Source organism: Podarcis filfolensis, assembly GCF_964270895.1.
Source record: "Podarcis filfolensis genome assembly, chromosome: 9".
Taxonomy (NCBI): domain Eukaryota; kingdom Metazoa; phylum Chordata; class Lepidosauria; order Squamata; family Lacertidae; genus Podarcis; species Podarcis filfolensis.
This window is the reverse complement of record NC_139610.1, coordinates 47,051,824-47,075,236: the sequence shown is the minus strand read 5'-3', so window position 1 is coordinate 47,075,236 and position 23,413 is coordinate 47,051,824. Positions and strand designations below refer to the sequence as shown.

Genomic DNA, 23,413 nt, shown 5'->3' with positions numbered 1-23,413 from the left:
AGGCGATGCGCTGATTGGTGTAAAGGCGGCTTACCCCACCCCTACCTCTTGCCGCTTCTCGCGCGGAGACGAGAGAGCGGGAAGAGGGAGTGAGTGACAGCGGCGACCTTCGGAGTTCTCCTCCGTTGCCCCGCCTCCCTCCCTCATTCACTGTGGCGGGACGGTGAAACCGAGTTCCGAAGGCTGGCGGATGAGAGGAGAGGCTGGGAAAGGGGGAGAGGCTGGAGGACGAGGACGAAGAGGAAGGAAACATCCCGCTCGCCTCTCCCTTCTGCCGCTTCTTCAGTGTGGCGGGTGGGGAGAATTCATTTTTTGCCTCCGCGCGGGCAGGACGTGCAGCCTGACGCGTCTCCCTGGGTGGCGGGACATGGGTAGGTCGTCGGAAAAGCCTGTGGGCTCCTGGGCGTCCTTGCCCAAGCTTGCTGGGAAGCGCCAGAAGACCTCCTGCACCTGCGCGGGGTCTTGTGGCACAAGTTGGGGCTGCACACGTTGTCCTCCATGCCTTCATTTCTCGGGAGGAAGGGTAAATGTTATCCAAGGACCCCCCCCCTTTCAACCCTCCTTTTTTTGGGGGGGGGCAAAGTTTTGTTTCTGGGTTAGTCGGCAATCCAATGCATCTTCCACACGGGAACCAGCTCCATTGAATGCCGTGATTTCGCTTCCCAGCACGTAGGTTCGGACGGTCCACCCTGCCTAACCAACCCCGTTGTAATTTTATTTGTTGGCGGGTGAGGTTGAAGGCGCGTTTCAGGGACAAGCTCGCAGTTGAATCAAACACGACCCCCCCCCCCCCCGGCGCCCTTATTCATATGTGGGAAGCTTTTGTTTGCTTGTGAGAGGAAGGCCAACGAGAAAGGAACTTCGTTGAAGTGTGTGGATTTGCTTTGCCTTATATGTGTGTCTGTTTTCTAAAGCATTGCTCTCTCTGCGGATCCAGTGGCTATTGCTTATTAAAACACCAAGGTTAGGAGGCCAGAACAAAATTCTGAAGGTCTGAAACATGCTGATTCTGGCAAATAAAAAAAATGATCTGCCTCCTTTGGGTGATACTATATTACCCTCTTTTTAAAAACTAGTGTGAGAGCCAGAGTAGTTGAGGGTATTGTAGCAGCACACATTGTGAGTGAAGTAGCTCATAACTCTGGCCTCTTGGTAGTGGGTAAGTATCTCTGTATAGGGTTTACAGTGTCAAATAGAAGCTGTCCTCCAGATTTGTTTTATAAAAAGGTGCTGAGGGGAAATCTGAAGCCTTTCCTAGTAGCATATATACTCTTAATATTTTGAATTACATACAGAATTTGACTCATTCATACTTTGAACCAGCAGATATGAAGAGAGTTGCGGGTAAGAGAATTCTGGACTGACAAGGTTGACAGGTATGAACAACTTCTGGTTGAGAACCTTAATGTATGTTTTTAGTGTGTGGGTGTTGTACAAAAGTGTGGTATGAAAACATTTGTTTCCTTTTTATTCATAAATTACATGGCTGATCTTGTTGTTTTCAGGGTTGTCGTACATTTTGCAGTGTAGATTGCCAGTGATTTATTGTAGGGGGGAAATGGTGTCAACTTTTTCTTTTTTTCTTTTTTTTAAAAGATATTTATTGAAATTTTCAAAAAATAAAGAAAAAACAGAAAAAAACACACATATAATTTGCATTCCTTACTTTCAATAACATATTTCCCTGACTTCCCCACACCTCCCCTTCTTGTATTCCAATTCAATTTTTAGTTCAGCAAGTTCTTATCCCCAAATTTTACCTTATTATATTTAATTCATTTTAGTTAACCAATTTTAACATAAACCTCAGTCTTTATGCGTCAGTACTTATTCTTAATATCTTTTTCTAAGATCGACCCCAATTCCCTTTCACGAGTTCCCCATTTTGATATAAGTAACAAAACAAAATACAAAAAAAAAAAGTATAATTGTACACCCTTTGGATTCCCAAAGCCCCACTCCCCGCCTTTCCCGGTTTTGAGCTCCAACAAATGTCCATCAGTCTATCTGCTGTCAGCCTGGTGACCTCACGTCCGAGGCTCTTAATTCTCTCTCAATTCCTCTCTGCCGGTTTTTTTGATAGTCCTTTATATTAAACACCAAATCTCGGAGAAGCTCTGTCCCAATAAGGTCCATGTTTCTTCCAGCCAGACCTCCATATTTAAAAGTGTAGTCCAAATCTTGTTTCTTACTTCTTTTAAGTCCAAATGTCCCAGAAACTCCAGCTTCCACTTTAGTCAAGTTTGTAATCCATAAGTCTTCAGATCTCCACATGAGGAGATCTCTCCATTCCTCATTCTTCCATTCAAACCAGATTTTCATAATCTCATTCTTCTTTTCCTTTATATCCATCTTAGCAGGCCTCTGGCTCTCCTTAATCATCTGTGGCATTATAGCTCCTCCTTCCTTTCCCCAACTTTTTCTTTTTGTATATTGCAAAGATAATGCGTCCAAACCACGACTAAGACAGTCCTATGCACAGTAAGCTGGGAGTAAGCCACATTATATTAAACGACTTATTTATTAATGGACATGAATAGGATTGCACTGTAAATCACATTCCTGATGTTATAATACTGCTGTGTTATTCATGGCCCACTAATTATAGTTTTATTATTTCTGTTCTTTCCTGTTCTCATTTTGATTCCGAATTTCAATGTGTTTATTTGAGGACAGTGTTTTTGAGGCCAAGGTTGTTGCTACAAATATTTCACACACTTTGGGATTAGTAAAAGCTGGTAGATTAAGTTTGGCAACATATTATCTTCTCAACATACTAACCTTGTATGCTATCATTGTGAAACTTTACTTTAGAAATGAAGCATGACTGCAATCATGTTTTTACGCTCTGGAAAAATGCTACCTTATACCAAATATCAAGGTTAATCTGACATTACCAAAAGTTGGGAGGGGGTCATTTGCTAGGCTAACCATCTTGTGTTTCCTTCGGTTTTGCTGTTTGGAGCGTGTCCTTGTGTGAATGAAAAACAACTAGCTTTTGCAGTAATCAAAGTATATTTTGAGCAGAATGTTCTATGTTTGAAAGATCTTACGTACATTCTAGACTTAAAGCACTTCAGCTCCTTGTTAATTTTTCATCCTGTGTTGTAATTGTTGGAAAAAATAGCAACAAAGAACCTTAGCTATCAAATTCCTGACATTGTTCTTGAAGAGTGAGATAGAAATATGATTCTATTGATTTGTTTCCAGTCAAAAAGCTCAGTGGTAAATGAAAAGACGAAATGGCAGTGGTGAAATATTAACTAAGCAATTACATTATGTCAAAGGATAAGGCAGGTTGCTTTTGTTTGCTTTACTTGATAAGCGGTAGATGACCACAGCAATGATACTGAAATGATTTTCAGGAAGGAAAAGTCTCTCAGTGTTCGGACATAGCTTCTGTTTCTTTAGATGTACATTGCAAAATTTAATACTTTGACCTAGAGCTATCTTACAAAAGTCACATCTTCTATTACCTTAGAGTTTACTTTGAAAAGCATTCTAAAAGATCTCATTTTGGTGATGCAGAAGCAACCTACCAATTTTGGAATGCCTACCAATAAAAATATATTCTTGCAACCATCATATTATGTATGAATTTAAGAGATTGAAAAGAGTGTGCATGTTTTAAAATGAAGTTGAAAACAGTGGGAAAGTTCATTCAGTTATTGCAACATTTACAAAATTGAAAGATTTACCCCCCAAAAAAGGGGGGGGGGAACCAATCACCTTTCCCTTCACTCAAACTAATGCATGCAGATTGAGCTCTCTTTGTAAACTCCTTACAGCTCTTTTCATTGTTACAAGGTGCACATTCTTTTCCAACTACAACAGTTTGTACTCTTGGGATTTTTCCAACATCTTTATCCACTAGGATTCAGTTCCTAAAATTAGGTGGCTCTGTACTCTGTGGTATGTTGCTTATGCCACAGCAAGTATTGCTCTGTTTAAACAGCTGTGTCCTCTGCATTGGTCTAGGCACCCTTATAATTTACCCATTTGCAATACAAAATAATTTAACATGCAGAAGGTTTCTTTTCAATATCTGTGCAGTGTGAACAGCTGTGCAGGTAATAGGCTGTTTCAGTGTGTTTTACATTTTAAAAAAGTTTTCATTCTTCTGTTCAGATTGGTTCCTATTCCTGAGTGGGAGATTATCAGCCAAACCTAACCACTGCATATTTTTGCTAGTTAACATAAGAGGGGCTGACACCACAGACCATAGAAAATGTAATTGGTAGAGAGGCCTCTGTGTGTTGTCACTTCCCCTCTTCTCCTGGGAGGGAAGAAATGTATAGTACTTCCTATTGCTCTGTCTCTCTTCCTTTGATCAGCAATGGATGTGGACATGCCTCCACTTGCTCCAGCTTTAGGCATATGCCTGAATTTGGTTATACTATCAATATAAGTATTTTGCCTACATAGCTTTTCCCATTTGTAAAAGATAACAACCTGGATTAATAGAATATCTTTCTCCCTTCACTGATATTTGCTGTTGTAGCAGAATTGCAACAAATTGTTGACAGGCAGCTTATTAAAGGTGCATCAAATCAAGTGCTAATAAATTCTACTTCCTTAGTCATTTTCTTAAAGCAAGTACAGGGTTTCTTTTTAACGAAGATTAATGTGCCAGTTTCAAGCATGTTTTTGAAAGTTATATTGCACAATTTCTGTGTGTTTATAACTAGCGTTTGCTTTCATTGGAAATAAGAGTTGTACTTTTACAGTTACAAGGTAAAAAACAACAGTACTTTTCACCAGTATGTTAAACAGCTCTCTCTGCTCTTTTTCTAGATGTGTTTTGCTAATGGGTGTGAGTAAACTAGATGTCTTATACAGGCGCCTTCTTCTCACTAAGCTTTTTATTCAAGGATGGGGAAGACCAGAAGACTTGAAAAGGTAGTTATGCTCACTCATGCTTATATTCCAGATTGGTGTACATGCTGTTTTTAAATTTCAAAAAATAGTACCCCCAAAGCTTATATTCTGAGTGCACACTGAAAGCTTAAAACCGTTTTCTTATACTGTATGAAGGAAAAGTTAGAAAAGCATATGTCTCAAATTGAAGGGTAATACTTGTGTTAATACATGTTTAAATTTAAATACTGGTGTCACATTAAAAATAAACAATACTTGTGCAGGAGTTATTAATGTTAACATTGGATATTATAGCATCCTAGGTAGGGGTGGAATTAAAGATCATTCAGGCCAAACAGAGACAAAATTATAAAACACATTTTTGTGTCTTTTATGTAGTAATAGCTGAAACTTAACACTATTTTTTGTCATTAACAGAATATTTGCATTCAGAAAGATTATTGGAAACAGAGAAAAATGTCAAAATCTGGTTTCAAGAGACTATCCAGTGCACATCAACAAGGTATTAAGTTGCATTTATTTTTTAAGTTTAAGAGTCTCTGCAGATTTGCAATCCTGATTATGAAAAAGGATAAACATTTGTTCAAAGGGGAGGTATCATTTGTTGAGTTGAAGTATATCTATAGAAAGGAACCTATGCTTGGTAATCTGCATGTTGCTAGAATTCACTAGATATTAGAGGAAGGGCTGTAGCTCAGAGGTAGACCATCTGCCTTGTGTGCAGAAAATCCTTGTTTCAATCTCCAGCACCTTCAGGTAGGGTGCAGATATATTCCCTGCCTGGAGAGTTGCTGTTAGTCAGTGTAGATGATACCGAGCTAGATAGACCAGTGGTCTGACATTGTATAAGGCAGCTTCCTCTGTCCCACCAAATGTACTTGTTAATGTTTGACAGCTTCGGTAAGAATGCAATGTTGTTACTGTAGGTTGAAGAACAATCAGACTGTAAGATCCTTGATGGACAGTTCATTTCCCCCTTGGCTCATTATGTACCAGATATCATGCCACCAGAATCCATCACAGCAAGGTAAGGACAGGCACCTAATGTAAGTTATGAAATTACAGAGAGTGAGATGAGACAAAATGCTGATGAAAAGGTGACGCATACGTGTGTTAATTTTGAATAAGGATAGGTTTGCATGTTGGCTAGGGCTTTGTCTGCACTGAGTGCCACTGGGAACAGCTCCTTACCTTATGTGCTAAGAGCTCCTCTTCAAATTTTTGTCCCAGTAAGTATAATACTACGATTAAAAAGGTCCTAACTAAACTTCTGCATGCCTTAAGGGACATTTTAGATCCCGTACAGCGTTTTCCCCCCCATACACATGTGCCAGTTATTCTGGATTTGCATTTGATTGGAGAAATGCCATATATGATGGCTAGCAGCAGTTTTAATTATCACGGGAGCTGGAAACATTTTCTGCAATGATGCTTATTACTTAAGAGGGGGGAAATGCATTACTAGTCCTTGATATAAAACATTTTTGTGTGATATTAGTTGCTAGTCTGTTAACTTTATTTCATGTAGGCATAGTTTTCAAATGATTGCTTTCTATTTGATAGGTTTCAGTTTTTAGTACCCAAGCTATGGAACAGCAAATACAGACCAGTGTGCATTCATTTGGCAGGCACTGGCGACCATGTAAGCATACAACATTACTTCATTAATGCTTTTTTTAAAACCTGTTACACTTGTTCTATTTAATTTAATCTTATTAAACTTTTGTCTCTTTAGTACTTTTGGAGACGACGCACATTAATGGCCCGTCCAATGATCAAAGAGGCCTGCATGGCTTCACTGTTGTTAGAAAACCCTTATTATATCCTTTATATTAAGCAAAATGTATCTGTGAAGCACAATCTAGAGAGGAAAGATGCTGTTGCCTAGTAATGTGTTTAGTTCCAACACTAATATGGTGAATGGATATGTCAAATATGTAAAAGCATATGACATGTGAACCATTTATATGTTTCCTGTATAGATTGGTAGCTTGGAAATTGACAACATTATAGTAAATGACCTGTAAGTGACCTAATGATTATACTTAAGTATGTGTAGTTCTGCTTGAAAAGAAATCATATATTCTGTGGATATTTTGCAACTCTTAAATCTCCAAAAGCATAAATAACTTAAATTAATGTTGTGTGTATGTAATCATATATAAAGTTAAACTATATGCAAATAGACTCCAGGGCATCATTATCTAAAATTAGACACACTTTAAATGCAGCTTAGGGAGGGCATGAGGACCATTTAGAGAGAAAAATAATAGGAAAAGAATGCATTGCCCCACTTGATTGCCATGTTTTCATTTGGCTTGTCACAGTTAAGAGATTCAGTTTCCAAATTACCAATCAGCAGTCTTTCATAAAATATTAGTTTTCTGTCTCCCTGTTTGAGGCCGCTGCATTAATTTATCTATCAATAAATCTGAGGGTTTTTTAAAATCCAATCCTCTTCTGTTGGCGTTTTGATAACACAAAAATGGAAATCTGTCACCAATTGGGCAGCTGTTAACAAATTCTGAATTGCTTTCTTATAGAGATATTATATTTATCCCATGATGTAGCCCAAGAGGGCAAAAATTTAATTCACATATTATAATTTTCTTAATAGTTGGCAGCAATTAAACATTCAGAATGTTTGTGTGGAACGTGTCTGGATCATGGCCATTATTCTAAGCAATGTTACTGAAATTCCTAATAAAGCAGTAAGACAAGTTTTTCATATTGCTGTTTAGTTATATATAATGACTTGCCTAGATAAGTCATTCAATGATTGAAATGTTACGCATGTGTGAACTCAAATCTCCTATGTCTAACATAATGCATGAGCTCACATTAAAGGTAAAGGTAAAGGGACCCTTGACCATTAGATCCAGTCGTGGCCAACTCTGGGGTTGCAGCGCTCATCTCGCTTTATTGGCTGACGGAGCCGGCATACAGCTTCCGGGTCATGTGGCCAGCATGACTAAGCCACTTCTGGCGAACCAGAGCAGCACACGGAAACGCCGTTTACCTTCCCACCTATTCATCTACTTGCACTATGACGTGCTTTCAAACTGCTAGGTTGGCAGGAGCAGGGACCAAGCAACGGGAGCTCACCCCGTCGCGGGGATTCAAACCACCGACCTTCTGATCGGCAAGTTCTAGGCTCTATGGTTTAACCCACAGCACCACCCATGTCCCTCACATTACCTCCTGTTTAATTGTTAAATTGCAAGCCTAAACCCACACAGTTAAAATAACTTTGATTTTAGTGTGCACATTTATTTTTTAATAAAACCTTTAAATATTAATTGTAATGAAAATGTTGAGACTCAAAAGGTATATACATTTCCATATTAATTTCTTTGACTCTTATCTGTACATGGATGCAGAAAACCCAAGGATCAGTTGTAAGTATTAGCAATGTACTGTATTCTGTGATACATTTAGGAAATAGATATACTGCTTAAAATTTAAAAGTTATATCTTATTTCTGATGTATCGTGTTTATTTGACTTTATTCCTTTTTGCGAGAAACTCATTTTAAGCCACAGTGGTCAATAATACAAATAGGAATATTGCATTCTGCCACTTTAGGGGCTACATAACCTTTTAAAGTTGCTACCTTCTGCATACCTTGAATGTGGGACGGTTTTGGTAACTGTGTTAATGTTGAATGTCTTCAAATCCTTTATATAAGCTATTTCTAGAAAAACCTTGTTCCAAGTATGCAGCAACTTGGTGTTGCAAGATGTTCAGATGTATGAAAACTAGGTCATTTCATAGACTGCCAATCGCTGTAAATAAATTTCACAGTGAAGGCTTTATGTGGCTGTAGCATTTCACTTGTTTCTTTTGCCAACCATTTTGAGTGAATAGTGGCAGCTTTCCCCAACTGAGAAGGGGAAGATAATACATTCCTCATCTCTGCATTCTTCCCTTCTGTTTCCCCAAATTAGCAAAGTGCTCTGAACAAGCATAGCATGATGGATTCTAACCAGGCACCAGAGCTATCCATCGTAAAGTTAAATTGTTGCAGTATACTTGTAATACTGCATAGCAGACAAAACTGCTGTACAGTGGTACTTCGGGTTACATACGCTTCAGGTTACAGACTCTGCTAACCCAAAAATGGTACCTCGGGTTAAAAACTTTGCTTCAGGATGAGAACAGAAATCGTGCTCTGGCGGCGCAGCGGCAGCAGGAGGCCCCATTAGCTAAAGTGGTGCTTCAGGTTAAGAACAGTTTCAGGTTAAGAACGGACCTCTGGAACAAATTAAGTACTTAACCCAAGGTGCCACTTGGAAAATATATCCTGTAACTTCAATGCAGGTATCTATGCAAAACAAATTTGTTTAATATTGTAGCACATTTGAAATTCTGGCCTTAATAGTAATTGTAGATTGATGGATAAGTTGCACAAAGTCCACAGCTTTTCTTCATCTGGCAGTATCAATATTTTGAGGCCTTTTTGTCATAAAGCAACTTTATAAAGAAAATATTTTACTTTATTGGCCAAAATCCATTGCTGGCAGTTTTGTGTGGATTGTGTTCCTGTTAACTGTAGTTAATAGCTATATAGTTGGGTCCAGTTCGTCCAGGCAGCAGCTACTAGGTTTAAATATAGTCATAACCCTGCCTCAAATTAAACGAGAGAGAGTTTTCATGAGGACAGTGATCTGAATTGTAGAAGATATGATTATAGGTACATTTGTTAATATATATATGCAAAGTTTGCCTTTCTTTTCTCGGGAGAAAAGAAGATCATGTCTGAAAAATGTCTCTGACCTGTTTGTCATGGGAGGAGCTCTTGTGCTAGAATCAGCTGTTCTTCTGCACTGGTTAGAAAGAGAAGGCTATGGACCCCTTGGGATGACAGGAATATCCATGGGAGGACATGTAAGAACCTTTATTTGAAAAATAGTAAATAAGTTGAAGCTTATATATGTCTATCATTAGCTGGTTTTAAGTTTTGTAAAATAAGTTACAATATAAGTGAGTTATTCTGACCAAATTGCGGGAGGTAGTGGAAGATAGGAGTGCCTGGCGTGCTCTGGTCCATGGGGTCACGAAGAGTCGGACACGACTAAACGACTAAACAACAAAGTGAGTTATCTAAATCACATGACATAGACATGAAAAATGGGATGCACAGATATGGAAATGGCCTTACATTTTCATATTCCATTAGAATGAATACTGTATATAGTTTGATCAAATTCTTATTAAATTTCAAGTTTATGTCCAGGTACATATCCCAGGTACAAACCCATGAAACATATGAAGTATTGTTGGCCTATCACTTACCTTAGACAAGTCTATCTCAGCAAGTCTGTTGTGAAGATTAAATGAGAACCTTACTTATGTTACTCAGAGATCCTTGGAAAAAGGACCTCAGGATTTGTATTAAAGAGGCAAGGAGGATTCCTTGGAAGAAGGATTTTTATTGAATGCATACATAATGATTAAAATTATGAAATGCTTTTCAAAATCTGAAGTTTAGATGATATTTTTATATAAATGCCATTTAAGTTTGTTGTGAATAAAATCTGGAAGGGGAAAGAACTGGGAAGGGTTTTTTTGTATTCTAAAATATGTTGAGGGGGTGAAAGCTATTTCTCTCAGGTAGTAATTTCATTTTACTTGTGCTTATGAAAACAAAGTAAGTCTGTTGCTCCCTAAGGAATTATGAAACCAACTGTGCTGTATAATTTATTTCAATTTGCAGTAAATGCATTGTGTGTGTAAAGAAAACAGATAAAGATTTACGTTAAAGGATTTTGGAAGAAAAATACTGAGGTGACTAATACAATACAAATCACAGGCACTATTTGTCTTCGGTGACAAGCAGTATGTAACCTGAAAAAAATATTGTATTGTCTTCTATTTGACAGATGGCATCATTAGCAGTGTCAAACTGGCCTAAACCGTTGCCACTAGTTCCTTGTCTCTCCTGGTCTACAGCCTCTGGTGTTTTTACTACGGTAATCTATTTGTAGTGTACAATGCCAACAAGTGGGAAACCAAAAGGCTTCAAAGCCCTAATATTAATCAGGTTTGATTTATTGTTGGGATATTTCATAGTAGAAATACTTTGTGTTCTTGGGGTTAGGGTAGAGTTACCAAATTTTGAATTGAGGAGGAACTTTTCAAAAATAGTTATTCCATCTCTCAGTACCTCCGCAAACACTCCATTTTTAAAATGCTTTATGAGGCATGAAAGGCAGCCGAGTGAAACATGCAAACCTAAAGCTTCCATGGTTCTTTGATCCTTGCCCTTGTTTGTAGATGTGCCCAGAGATGTTTTCACAGCTCATGGGGAAACTTTGCTAAACTGATATAAATTACAATTATTTGTATATAGTTGGTGTCTTTAGAATAAGAGTTCATAATGCCTTGTCACTGCTTTATAATGTCTTTAATTTCAGGGTGTACTGAGCAAGGCAGTGAACTGGAGACAGCTTGAGAAACAGTATTATTCAGAGAGTGTTTATGAAGAAGAGATCATTCAAATGCTTGAATATTGTGGAGTAGGTATAATTTTATTTTCCATACTAAATATTAGCTGCACAGTTTGACCATTGAAAACATGTCACAGTGCTCAAGCATTTCAGCAAAAACATTAGATATGAAACTATAGGATTTGTTATACATATATTCTTGTAAAAAGATGCATTGACATTTTTTTTAAAAAAAATGCATTACCCTTCTACTCTTTATTATTTTTACACTGGTGAATGGTGGATTGTGAGAGAGCTTGTGAAACTACAGTATGTAATTAGGAAGGAGCATTTTCATCGTATGACTAGAACCAACCAGAGCATTTAACCAGAAAATTTAATTTTTGGATTGCTTTTGTTAAAAAAATACTGCATTTCCTCTTACATTTTGTATGTTGGTTGCTAAATGGCTCCCATGTTTGTTACATGTTCACCAAAAATTTAGTAAACAGCATAGCTGTTCATAGATGCTTAGAAATTATAACTAGGGATTATTTCTTGTTATCAGGTTATCAAAAACATTAACGTAAGGATCCGTAGATCGAATATCAGATGCTGTCTTTTCAGTAGGAAAATGTAATGGGCCACCTGTCGCATTTCTCTTCAATAATAATAATAATAATATTTTATTATTTAGGGACACTTGTGGCGCTGTGGTCTAAACCACTGAGCCTAGGGCTTGCCTATCGAAAGGTTGGTGGTTCGAATCCCCACGACAGGGTGAGCTCCCGTTGTTCAGTCCCGGCTCCTGCCCACCTAGCAGTTCGAAAGCACATCAAAGTGCAAGTAGATAAATAGGTACCACTGTCTGCGGACAAACGTCGGCTCTCTCGGCCTATAGATCGAGATGAGTGCACAACCCCAGAGCCATCCATGACTGGAACTAATGGTCAGGGTACCTTTACCTTTATTATTTATACCCCACTCATCTGGCTGGGTTTCCCTAGCCACTCTGGGCGGCTTCCAACTGAATATTAAAAACACAGTAAAGCATCAAACATTAAAAACTTCCCTAAACAGGGCCACCTTCAGATGTCTTTTAAAAGTAAGATAGTTGCTTATTGCCTTGACATCTGCTGGGAGGGCGTTCCACAGGGCAGGCTCCACTAACGAGAAGGCCCTTCCTGGTTCCCTGTAACCTCACTTCTCACAGTGAGGGAACCGCCAGAAGGCCCTCGGTGCTGGACCTCAGTGTCCGGGCTGAACAATGGGGGTGGAGACGCTCCTTCAGGTATACAGTAGTACCTTGGTTTGCAACTGCTTTGGACTGCAACTGTTTTGGATTACAACCACGTCAAACCTGGAAGTGTGTGTCCCTTTTTTTGGATTACAACCAATTTTGGGGGGGAGGCCACATTGGCGAAAGCGTGCCTTGGGTTACAACCTGTTTTGGTTTACAACCAGACCTCCGGAATGGATTATGGTTGTAAACCAAGGTACCACTGTACAGGACCGAGGCCGTTTAGTTCTCCTGACAGTGGCCAGATGTTGGGGGGTTTTTAAGACCGCTGTTGCAGAATGTGGAGGTGGGCTGCTTCTTCTTCTTTGGTGATAACTCGTAGCCGAGTAAGATTGTCCTCCATGAACACAGTATTAATGGTGTGTCCCTAGGTGACTCTAGGAGGCCAATTTTGGATCCACACGTCCTTTTACAGTGGGTACATGGGTTTCTGGATGGGAGTTGATCATTGTGAGGGTTTGACAAACGTGCCTTCCTCTTCGCTTGTTTCTTCCTTTCATCCTCAGTCTGAGTATCTTCAAAGTCCATGACACCTTTGGTAAAGGCTGTTCTCCAATTGGAGCGCTTGCAGGCCAGTGTTTCCCAATTCTCAGTGTTTATACTGCATTTTGTTAGGTTTGCCTTGAAAGAGTCTTTAAACCTCTTTTGTGAACCACCAACATTACGCTTTTCATTTTTAAGTTCGGAATAGAGTAGTTGCTTTGGAAGACTATAATCAGGCATCCGCACAAATGATCAGTCCAACGAAGTTGATGTTGAAGAATCATTGCTTCAACACTGGCGATCTTTGCTTCTTACAGTACACTGACATTAGTTCACTTCCCAAGTGATATGTAAAAATTTTCAGAGACTCTTTTGAGGATTTGGAGATAGTGTTTATAAGTGGTGCATGTTTCATAAGCGTACAGTAAGATTAGTAGTACAATAGCTCTGTAAACAAGCATTTTGGTTTCCCTGCAAATGTCCTGGTCCTCAAACACTCTGCACTTCAGTTGAGAGAAAACTGCACTCACAGAGCTCAGGTGATGCTGGATTTCGGCATAAATGTCTGCCCTTGTGGAAAGATAACTGCCCAGGTAGGAAAAATAGTCGACATTTTCCAACATTACACCGTGCTTGTTGGTGCACCACTTGGGTTTTTTGGATGTTGAGCGATAGGCCAAGCTTTTCATAAGCTTCAAAGATATTTAGGGTGGTTTGGAGGTCATCCTCTGAGTTTGCACACACTACGTCGTCATCAGCATATTGAAGCTCTATGACGGAAGTTATGGTAACCTTCCTCTTTGCTTTCAGCCTATATCTGTTCAATATATGATTTCAACCCCAGTGGGGAGTCTCCCTTCGACAATGCTCCTTGCACTCCTGGCTCTATCCCTTTTAGTTAGGAAATAATTATAGGAGGACTTGGAGAAATGTGGCAGTGGCAGAAGAAGGGTTCTTTATTCTCCTACTCACCTGCGCAGTCTTTCCCAGCTGTTTCATATTTTGCATAGGAAACAAAAAAGCAATGACTAGATGTGCTAGGAGGCCACTAATGGAAGATACCGAGCTGTTGCCACATCAAGTGACTGCTGGTAAAACTATTGCCTGGAATTTCTGAAGATGATGGAGAATAGAAAACTTGGGTTTTTTGGTGTTTCCAATGCTAGTTATTTGTAATGAACTTCTAAAATATCGGGACTAAAATGTCCTCCTCCTAGTAAGAAAATTATAAATCAGTGGGAAAGCATCTTGTTCTCTAGGAACATTTATTTTATGTTAAGCAGAACTGTGAACTGCGTATCTTGCATATTCCTTTACTCTTTCTGGTGGAGTTGGTACTGTATGCATTGCAAGTACTCAACATTAGGTAACAGAATACACACAACAGCCTATATTGTTGTAAACCGCTTGGGCTTTTTTTTTTTTTAAACAATCAAGTGTTATATAACTTTTGTGAAATAGATACTTTGAGAAAGCCTAGTATAGAATGAGGATGATTTAATCATTTATGATAGGGGAGAGGACACTATGTTGAGATTTCTGCCTTTCTCTCTAAGGATGCTTGTGGATGTGCTTGCATTTGCAGAGATTTCAAATTTCTGAAAATAAATTCCACCCCACCCACCCCAGATACAATTAAATTAAAAGTTGTTAACATAGGGGTGCATTCATAAGGCAGTTTCATACAAGCCAAAGGTTGGGATATGTCACTTTAGTCTTTTCTATGTTTACATAGTTTAAGTGACTCACATTAGAAATTAAATTGTTCTCAAGATTCAACACTGTCAATTGTATCTTATATAATATAAGAGATATTTGGTGTTGTAGTCACCATATATTTGGGAAGTGTCTTGAGTTAAAATATAAACACTGCCATATTCTTTTAGAGCAGCGGTCACCAACCGTGCCCTCCAGATGTTGCTGGACTTCAGCTTCCATCATGCCTGACTTACTAGCTTTCTAAGTAAAGTCCCACCAGCATCCAGAACCCAGTACATTAGATACCCCTGGATTAGAGTAATGGAACATCTAGCTCATTCAAGAGAGCAAATTATAGAAGTTGCCACATACTACCCCCCCCCAGCAAATGTTTTAGGGTTACCAGAGTAACTGATACCTTACAGGATATCTACCTAATATTCAAAGTGTCTTAATTGAATAGATATTTTTGTTTAGACAGATTCATTCAAGATGGGACAAGACTTTGTTAAAAATTCTCCTGGCAGTGTGGACAGTTTAAGCAATCTGGATCTGCATTCCGGTATGCTGAACCTGGATACCAAAAGCAAAGCTCTATCTTCGGAAGCTGGTCACTGCATTAGCAGTAGCAGAACTCCTCTAAGTGCCTCAGCGGAAGGACTGTTAGTTGAAGAGGCGTCAAAAATGCAGTGCATAAACCAGATGTTTTCAACCAGCAGCAGTAGCAATAAGGATTTTACCAGTAATCAGAAGCATCTGATAAGTGGAAAAAGGGACAGTTTACAAAGAGAATCTTTAAGATTCATGAAAGGGGTGATGGACGAATGTACTCATGTAGCTAATTTTTCAGGTACATGTTATTTTAATACAGTTTTGAAACTCTTCTTTTTGCTGCCCTCTGCCTATTTCTACCCTGTTAAGTAACACTTCTGTTTTTTATGTTTTCTTTCTCCAAATTTTCATTTCTGCATTTCTAAGTAATCTCTGAGCACATAAAGCATTTAAACCTGATTCCCCCACCCCTTTCTTCTTTATATCCAGTGGTGTCTAGTTTGTCTTATAGGACTAGAAATGTAGCTTATATCGTAAGTTGCATAGTCTGTGGAGTTATTTGAAGCCTCACATGATCACTAACAGCATAATTCTCTGCTCTGCGCAAGGCAAAAAGCAGATAGGGTTGAACACAGCCGCTGCCTCATTGTAAATTATGGTGACCTGGTGGAACAGCAGCTAGATCAATACCTATCAACATGCAAAGCTTTGTGTGAGCAGAGAAGGTATAGTAGTGGCTAGTGACATAAATATAAGTGGGACTAGGGCTCCTTGTTCTGCAAGGCGAGGACCAAAAAATATTGAAATGAAAAAATTGAGCACCAGGGCCAATTATTCTCAACAAAGCCCAGCAGAAAAGCAAAATGCAATACTGTGCCATAGACCATGCAACATGTTGAAATGATAGGGCATGGCCATAGACAATACCCCACTACCCCATGTGTCTATGAACCAAAAAGACACAGGGAAGGAGGCCACAAGGTCAACATGAGACCACTGCAGATCACAAGATGATGCTAACATACTAGAGCAGGTTATTAGGCTATAAGGTGGTTCTTCAGCAGGATCAAGAAAGCTTGTTTCATAGTCACAACCTATTGTATATGGACTAATTTTCCTTTGCTGTTCTTTCCCATTCTTGTGTAATCTAACATAAGCTACTGACAGTGTTGCTTCAGCAGTAAAAAAAGAACTAAGGCTGCATTAAATAGTTGCCATTTGCTGAAGACATGATTGTGAATTGTGGATTCCCATGCAATTACCTTGTAATTTTAACCTTTCTGTAACATTCTGTAACTAAAGATAGCATATTTAGCTTTAAAGAGCTTTGTTCCTTGTTCTCAGTTCCAGTTGATCCAACACTGATCATAGTAGTTCAAGCCAAGGAGGATGCTTATATTCCAAGAACTGGTGTACGTAGCCTTCAAGAAATATGGCCCGGATGTGAAATCAGATACTTGGAAGGAGGTCATGTTAGTGCATACCTCTTCAAACAAGGATTGTTCAGGTGAGGCATTGATTAAGCAATGAAAATCAAACAAAGCTTTTATACTCTACTACTACTGCATCTCTTAAGTGCTAAGTATACATATTTTGTTGTGGCAGTCTAAAAGTTGCCTGCATTCAACAGATTTAGGCCACTTCAAAGCTAGTAGTAAGTCATGGTTTTGTGCTATGTGAACAAGCTTTATTGAGTCTTGGGCTTATGGTCTCCCATCTCCTCAGTTTGAGCCAGGCTTGTTTTAACAAACCATAGTTTAAAATAACTATAGAGTTTCACCTAGCTTGGATGTAGTCTGAAACAGGAACCAGGTTGTTACAACAGTGAAGTGGTGGTGTATAAACCTAGGTTTTCTTCTCATTTATTTAGTGCTAAATGACAGCATTACATCTGAAATGAGCTTTATTTCCTACTCAGTTCTGTTTTATATTTCAGTTGTTGTATTTGTTACCCCTAAATTGTGGATTTCTGAGATTTGTGGCTTTGTTTATAATTGGCAGGAAGTGCCCAGCATTGCCCAGGAATTTTTAGAAACACTTTTGTGTGTGTGTTTTATAAATGGATAGTGTAATCTGTGAGTTTTGACTCATGACACTCAAAATTAGGTGAAGTCACACCAAGTCAGGTTTGGTCCATCAACTTGAATTAAAATTATGTCCATTGTTCAAATGTCAATGAAGACTGCTGCACTCCCCCCGCCCCCCGGATCTGGAACCCTCATGCTGGGTTTGGTGATGATTTATTGAGAGGCAGCCAAATCTATGACAAAAAATTTCCGAAGTCCTATATTGCTCTGCTAAATTGAATCAAAATGTCACCTAGCATCCAAACATTGCTGAAGACAGCTGCCCCCACCAACTGCCCTCATGCCAAGTTAGGCAACAGTATTTCAAGTGGTGGCTGAAGATATGCAAAAAAACGGGCATAGTCATGGCAAAGTTGTGGTTTTTTCCACCATTTTTATTTTAAACTGGCATGCTGCATTCAAACATCAATGTAGGCCACCACCCCAACTCAGGAACCCTAAAATTTGGCAACTATATCTCAAGAAGTATCCGAATGCTGAAAACAGACAAATGGACATTTTTCTAAAATGTATAGTAGAAGCAGGTGCTAAAATCTTTTGTTAGATCGCTGTGCTGCATCTGGACAAAAAAATATTGTAAATTATTAGTGTACCTTCATTAATGTTGTTAATCTTCTCTTTCTCTTAGACAAGCTATATATGATGCCTTTGAACGCTTTCTCCAGAAATACGCTGTATAGCTCTGTCCTTTGGAGCCGCTCTATATAGACTTGTTCTGAGCTCTTTTTTACATGGATCCTCACGTTGACTTCATGTGGAGAACAAGTCAGACATAAGTTCAGTTAAGTCACCAACTGGACGGTAAATTGAACTTGGCGTTATATCAGAATGAAATCAACCAATTTCAAACTTGCACCAGTCATGCCAATGACAATTTTAGCACAATTTCTTAATACAGGTAATGTCTGTCTAAAGAATAGGCTGATTTTTAAGACTATTGTTATTTCGAGAGTACACTCATCCTTTGAAAAGAGACCAATACAGGCTGCTTAAATTTGGTTTATGTAAATTTTAGCATAAGTTTCACACCCCAGGTTGTCACTAGGACTAGGAATTCAAAAATTATTTCAGGGAGACCAACTAGACTCTCAATAATGAGCTCAACTTGAAAAGTTTATTCATAATAAAAATAATTAAGATGGCCTATGCAGACTCTGGGGAGTAGGCAGCTACAAACCCCCACAATCTTCAGTGTTCCCTGGCTCTATTTAAACTTCAGTTGGAAGAACAAAGTTTGCACATTACTTTCCTGCACCTCATAATTGCTTCTTTAAAACTATTTGTCCACCTTTAATCATTCAAAGCAGCATGCTAGGTGTGCTCTTATTTTAAAATGGAGGGAGGAGGTGCTTACTTCTGTTGAGGAATCATAAAATGTTAATTGACTGAATTGTTACACCTGAAATGAAAATAAAGTGTGAATGCTTCTGTATATGTTGCATGTTTAATGTTGGTTTTCTTACAAACTATTTTGCATCATGTTGCAGTAAAGAGGGATTAACTTCATTTGGATCCAACCCAATATTGTAGTTAATTCCTCTTTAGTTCCATTGAAATCAATGGGACAAGTTAATCAAGACTAAGTTAACTCTCAATATTTTTAATGGGATGAAATAATAATAATAATAATAATTTATTATTTGTACCCCGCCCATCTGGCTGGGTTTCCCCAGCCACTCTGGGCGGCTTCCATAGAAAACCAAAAATACACTAAAATATCACAGATTAAAAACTTCCCTGAACAGGGCTGCCTTAAGATGTCTTCTGAATGTCAGGTAGTTATTTATCGCTTTGACATCCGATGGGAGGGCGTTCCACAGGGCAGGCGCCACTACCGAGAAGGCCCTCTGCCTGGTTCCCTGTAGCTTTGCTTCTCGCAATGAGGGAACCGCCAGAAGGCCCTCGGCGCTGGACCTCAGCATCCGGGCAGAACGATGGGGGTGGAGACGCTCCTTCAGGTATACTGGGCCGAGGCCGTTTAGGGCTTTAAAGGTCAACACCAGCACTTTGAATTGTGCTCGGAAACGTACTGGGAGCCAATGTAGGTCTAAGTGACCATCTTCATTTGGATCCAATCCTTACAATCCCAGCATTCCCCATGCTGCCTCCCACACAGTTCCAGAAGGTCCCCCAACACTCCAGAACAGCTTTCAATGGGGCTGCTGTGTTTCAGGGAGCAGGACTTGGTGAAAATAAATTCCCCCATTATTCAGTGGTTGCATCCTGTGACTTGAGCTAGGCTCACAGAAGCTCTTCATCTTACCCATTGTATTTTCTTTCATATTATATGGAAGTTAGTATGTGCTGTTGAATTTGATAAAATATTATTGTGGCTGAATCCAATGAAGTTATAACTTCTGCTCACACAACACAATCTCTTTCCCTCCACCCCAAATCTGCTAGAGGGTTGGGGGGGGGGGAAGCTCAGAGATTGGGGTTCTGTTGTGTGAGTGGAAGTTGTTAAACCCATGTAGTGACTTAGTTGGATACAACTCTTAAGTACAGCTGGATTGTGCTGAATAATTAAAGTTGAAGTCAGCCCACTTATCTAGGAATAGGTCCCATTGAATTTGGATATGTTTAGTACACCTGCATAAGACTGTACTAGAATAATTTTTGAAGAGCAAAGTCTGATGAAGAGGAAGTTTATTAAAAGTACCAAAACTTAAGGTGAAAGCCTAAGTAAAAAAAAACTTGACCGAACTTCCTAATCGTAGTGAACAGCACTTTACGCTGAAGCAGCAGCTTTAAGTGGATTCCAGATACTGCTGAAGTCTTGTTCAAAGTAATTTCCTGGAGAATTAAAGTATTAAAACTCACTCCTTTGATGATAAGTTATGGATAACTGCAGACCCTCCAAGTGTCCCTATTTTTCAGGGATAGCCCCGGATTTACAGAAGCCATCCCGGTTTCTGATTTGATCTCGAAATGTCTCATTTTTCCTTAGGATAGCCCTATTTTCATCTGAGAAATGTTGGAGGTTATGTAACTGGCACAGCATTTCAAATTAAGTATTTATGGCCCACATGAATTGTCCCTATGTCTCCTTTTGGAATGTTTCAGTTCCAGGTTTCTGGAACACCAGAATTGGCAAAAACGGATTGGCTTGAAATAGCTGGATGTTAATATGGAATCTGCCACAATATTATGCATCTACTAGAATTTTATACCGCAAAATCTGCAGTAGCAGGAGCAGTAACATGCTTGAGTGTTCAATTTAGTGATTAAGGGGTGGTATTCATTGCTACTGCTACCCAGTGTAGCCACACTGAAGTTAATGGACATGGTGGGTTCCTTGTAAAGCACTTTGAGGTCTTTTTCAACTATCCAAGTGGTATATAAATTTTGCTAAATAAATAGTCAAATTTGTCTAAACATCACCTTTCTAAGACTACTGTTTATGTGTTGTGAATTAGTGTGTCATAATCATATGCTTTCAACAGTATTTTATAGAATTAATTAATCTTGCATTTAAAGTGCATTCTGTATTTCAAAGACCGGCAAAATTCTGGGTAACAAAGTCTTTGATAACAAAGTTTTGTGGCCTTACTATATTCAAATGTCTCTAATACTCTTGCCTAACACATTTCATTTAAAATAATTTACTAACGGTGTTCTAATCAAAAAGGAAAATCATAGTTAAATGAAAGTAAGTTTCAGAATTCTGTGTACGTTTCTAAACTGCATTTTATATTTTTCAATAAAACCTTGCAAAAACATTTTCATGCTGCTGGTCTGTATTGTGAAGAGCCTTCTTGTAGACAGTTGCTGAGTCATTAGGCTCCAATGAAAGTACTGTATCCGAATTGAGTAGCCAAACCAAGTTTTAGTAGGCTGCGCGACTGGGATTGCCATATCCATGGGCTCTATGTAATCTTAAATGGCAATGTTCTATATGAAAATAGTTGACTTCTTCCAAGACAACTCTCCCAAGAACCTGAATTACTCAATAGTGACAAAAACAAAACACAATGCTCATACATAAAATATACTATTTGAAGTTTCATATTTGCTGTATCTAATTATTGTCTACTTCCAGGGAATATACACTATTTGGAGTATGCTTCGGCATAAAGGTGTTCTCAACCAGAAACATCACCCAATTTGTCTTTGCTATGCAGCCTAGATGCATGTAATGAATGACCTTGTCAAGATGTTCTCCGTTCAATCTTGTATCGTTTAGGAAAATATGACAATGGAAATCATTCTATATAAAGAACATAATTTCCTGAAACTTGAGCCAAAATGAGCCCTAGATCTTTATGTCCTGTACTCAGAAAGCTTATTTAAGAAGGATCTTATATTTAAGAACTGATTTATCCAGATAAACACTGTCCATAATCAAAGTGGCATGTAATATCCTTCAATGGACAGTATTAGCCACAGTCGTCTTCTTTGGCGATCACTCGTAGCCGAGTAAAATTGTCTTCCATAAACACAGTTTTAACAATGAGTCCGTAAGTGACTGTGGAGGCCAATTCTGGAACCACATGTCCTTCCACAGTGGGGACATAGGTTTCCCGGCAGGAGTTGATCACGGTGTGGATTTGCCAAGCATGCCTTCCTCTTAGCACGTTTCTTGACATGAGCCACAAGTAGACAAAGCAGCATTGGGTATGTAGTAGAATGAACAGAAGCATCTAGCATACCTAGGTATCAGAAACTAAAACTAATCCAATACAATTGGTCAAAAAAAAAGATGTTGGACATTTATGCTATTGACTCCATAGCTAAAGTGTAGGTAATATTAATACAGAAATTTGCATTGTGGGAGAGACATATGCTGTCTCCCATTATATGCCCCTAAATGTGTCTACCCAGTAATGCAAGATGGAGCAAAATGCCCTCCTGATGGCCTCATAACCACTGAAAAATATCACTTTCATTTGTGGTTTAGGTTCTTCTCATATGTTCTATTATTATTCTACATTTGGAATGCATGGGTTGTTATGACACCACCACTGTTTACTGTTTTGGTGCTTTGTTAAATGTGCATGTCACAAAACAGCCACAGAAGCTATAGACAGATGTTGCAAGTGAAGATGACAGCATCTTTTTAGGTGCAAATTGCTTTTTGTTATTTGCAGAATTAATTTTCCAAGAGAATATCTAGTCGTTTGTCTACTATGTCATGGTAAACAAGAATCATATAGTTGGAAGGGACCCGGTCATCTAGTCCAACCCCCTGTTGAGCCATCCCAGCTAAGTACTGTATCAGGGGAGCCAACAGGACAACTGAGTTTTATTTCGAAAGATGTTTTAGCCAACGCTGCATCGCTCTGGAACATTTTAATATTGGATCTTCAAACCCATTGTATATTAAGCCAAAATTGAAAGAGGGCGGGGAGCAGCCGCCTTCCGAGTGCGCTCATGTGCTGGTGGAAACTTCAAAAGGCTAGTGCTTCCTCCTACAGCATGCAGCCGCCGGGAGCGGGGCAGGGATGTAAATCCTTCGGCAGTATGCTATAATCTATGCAACAACGCTTAATTATTTTGTCCAGGTAGTTGTTTTTAAGTCTACAGTGTCAAGGCAGCCCGTCCAAAGTCTCTTAATAAAAATAAAAAAAGCTCCCCAAATAACCCTTCCCCGCTTCTCCTGAAGAATTGCTGGTGTGGCCGAAGGTGAGCTGCTTTCGCGCCCCACAGATCCCTTGTCAACTGACTCTGGCGTCTGTCGTGCTCCGCAAGAAGCGGCATTCCTTCGGGCCATCCAATTCGAAGGGGAAACGGTGGCGTCCCCCTGAACGCCGCCGCCGCCGCTTCCCCTTCCTAGGTCCTCCGTTGAGGACGGCCGCGCTCCGCTCCGCGGCCATCTCCGCCGCCGCCTCTCGCTTCCTCGTTCCAGGCGGGGCGGAGGCGGGGCTAGCCGAGGCGGAGGTGAGGGGAGCGAAAAGGGCGCGGGGGGGGGGGTAGGCGAGCCCGGAGAAGAGACGCACGCGGCCTCCCTCCGCGCTGTTGGCCGTTGTGATGTCACAACGCGCCGAAGG

General features: G+C 39.5%; 1 protein-coding gene across 9 annotated transcripts; it reads left to right on the top strand.

Annotated features, from left to right (window-relative positions):
• Positions 1–55: 55 nt before the first annotated feature.
• ABHD18 (abhydrolase domain containing 18) lies at positions 56–18,858 on the top strand. Of its 9 annotated transcripts, none has more exons than XM_083571517.1 (14): positions 56–294; positions 1,327–1,376; positions 4,795–4,899; positions 5,296–5,380; positions 5,805–5,905; positions 6,442–6,520; positions 6,614–6,700; positions 8,251–8,276; positions 9,627–9,765; positions 10,761–10,850; positions 11,295–11,396; positions 15,265–15,637; positions 16,684–16,846; positions 18,055–18,858. In XM_083571517.1, the coding sequence occupies exons 3-14, from the start codon at positions 4,808–4,810 to the stop codon at positions 18,104–18,106; spliced, it is 1,389 nt and encodes a 462-aa protein (XP_083427643.1). In that variant the 5' UTR covers positions 56–294; positions 1,327–1,376; positions 4,795–4,807; the 3' UTR covers positions 18,107–18,858. The 9 variants fall into 9 exon arrangements, with proteins under 9 accessions (XP_083427643.1, XP_083427644.1, XP_083427649.1 ...); XM_083571518.1 differs by having other exon boundaries at positions 56–371; XM_083571524.1 differs by having other exon boundaries at positions 60–294; positions 4,872–4,899.
• The last annotated feature ends 4,555 nt before the right edge of the window (positions 18,859–23,413 follow it).

What these genes read in the sequence shown, in the direction of transcription:
- ABHD18 (XM_083571517.1), top strand. Translation starts at nt 4,808, where the DNA reads ATGGGTGTGAGTAAACTAGATGTCTTATACAGGCGCCTTCTTCTCACT. An exon ending in TGGCAGGCACTGGCGACCAT is followed by an intron (nt 6,521 to 6,613) that starts GTAAGCATACAA and finishes TTGTCTCTTTAG; the next exon opens with TACTTTTGGAGACGACGCAC. An exon ending in AAATGCTTGAATATTGTGGA is followed by an intron (nt 11,397 to 15,264) that starts GTAGGTATAATT and finishes ATTTTTGTTTAG; the next exon opens with ACAGATTCATTCAAGATGGG.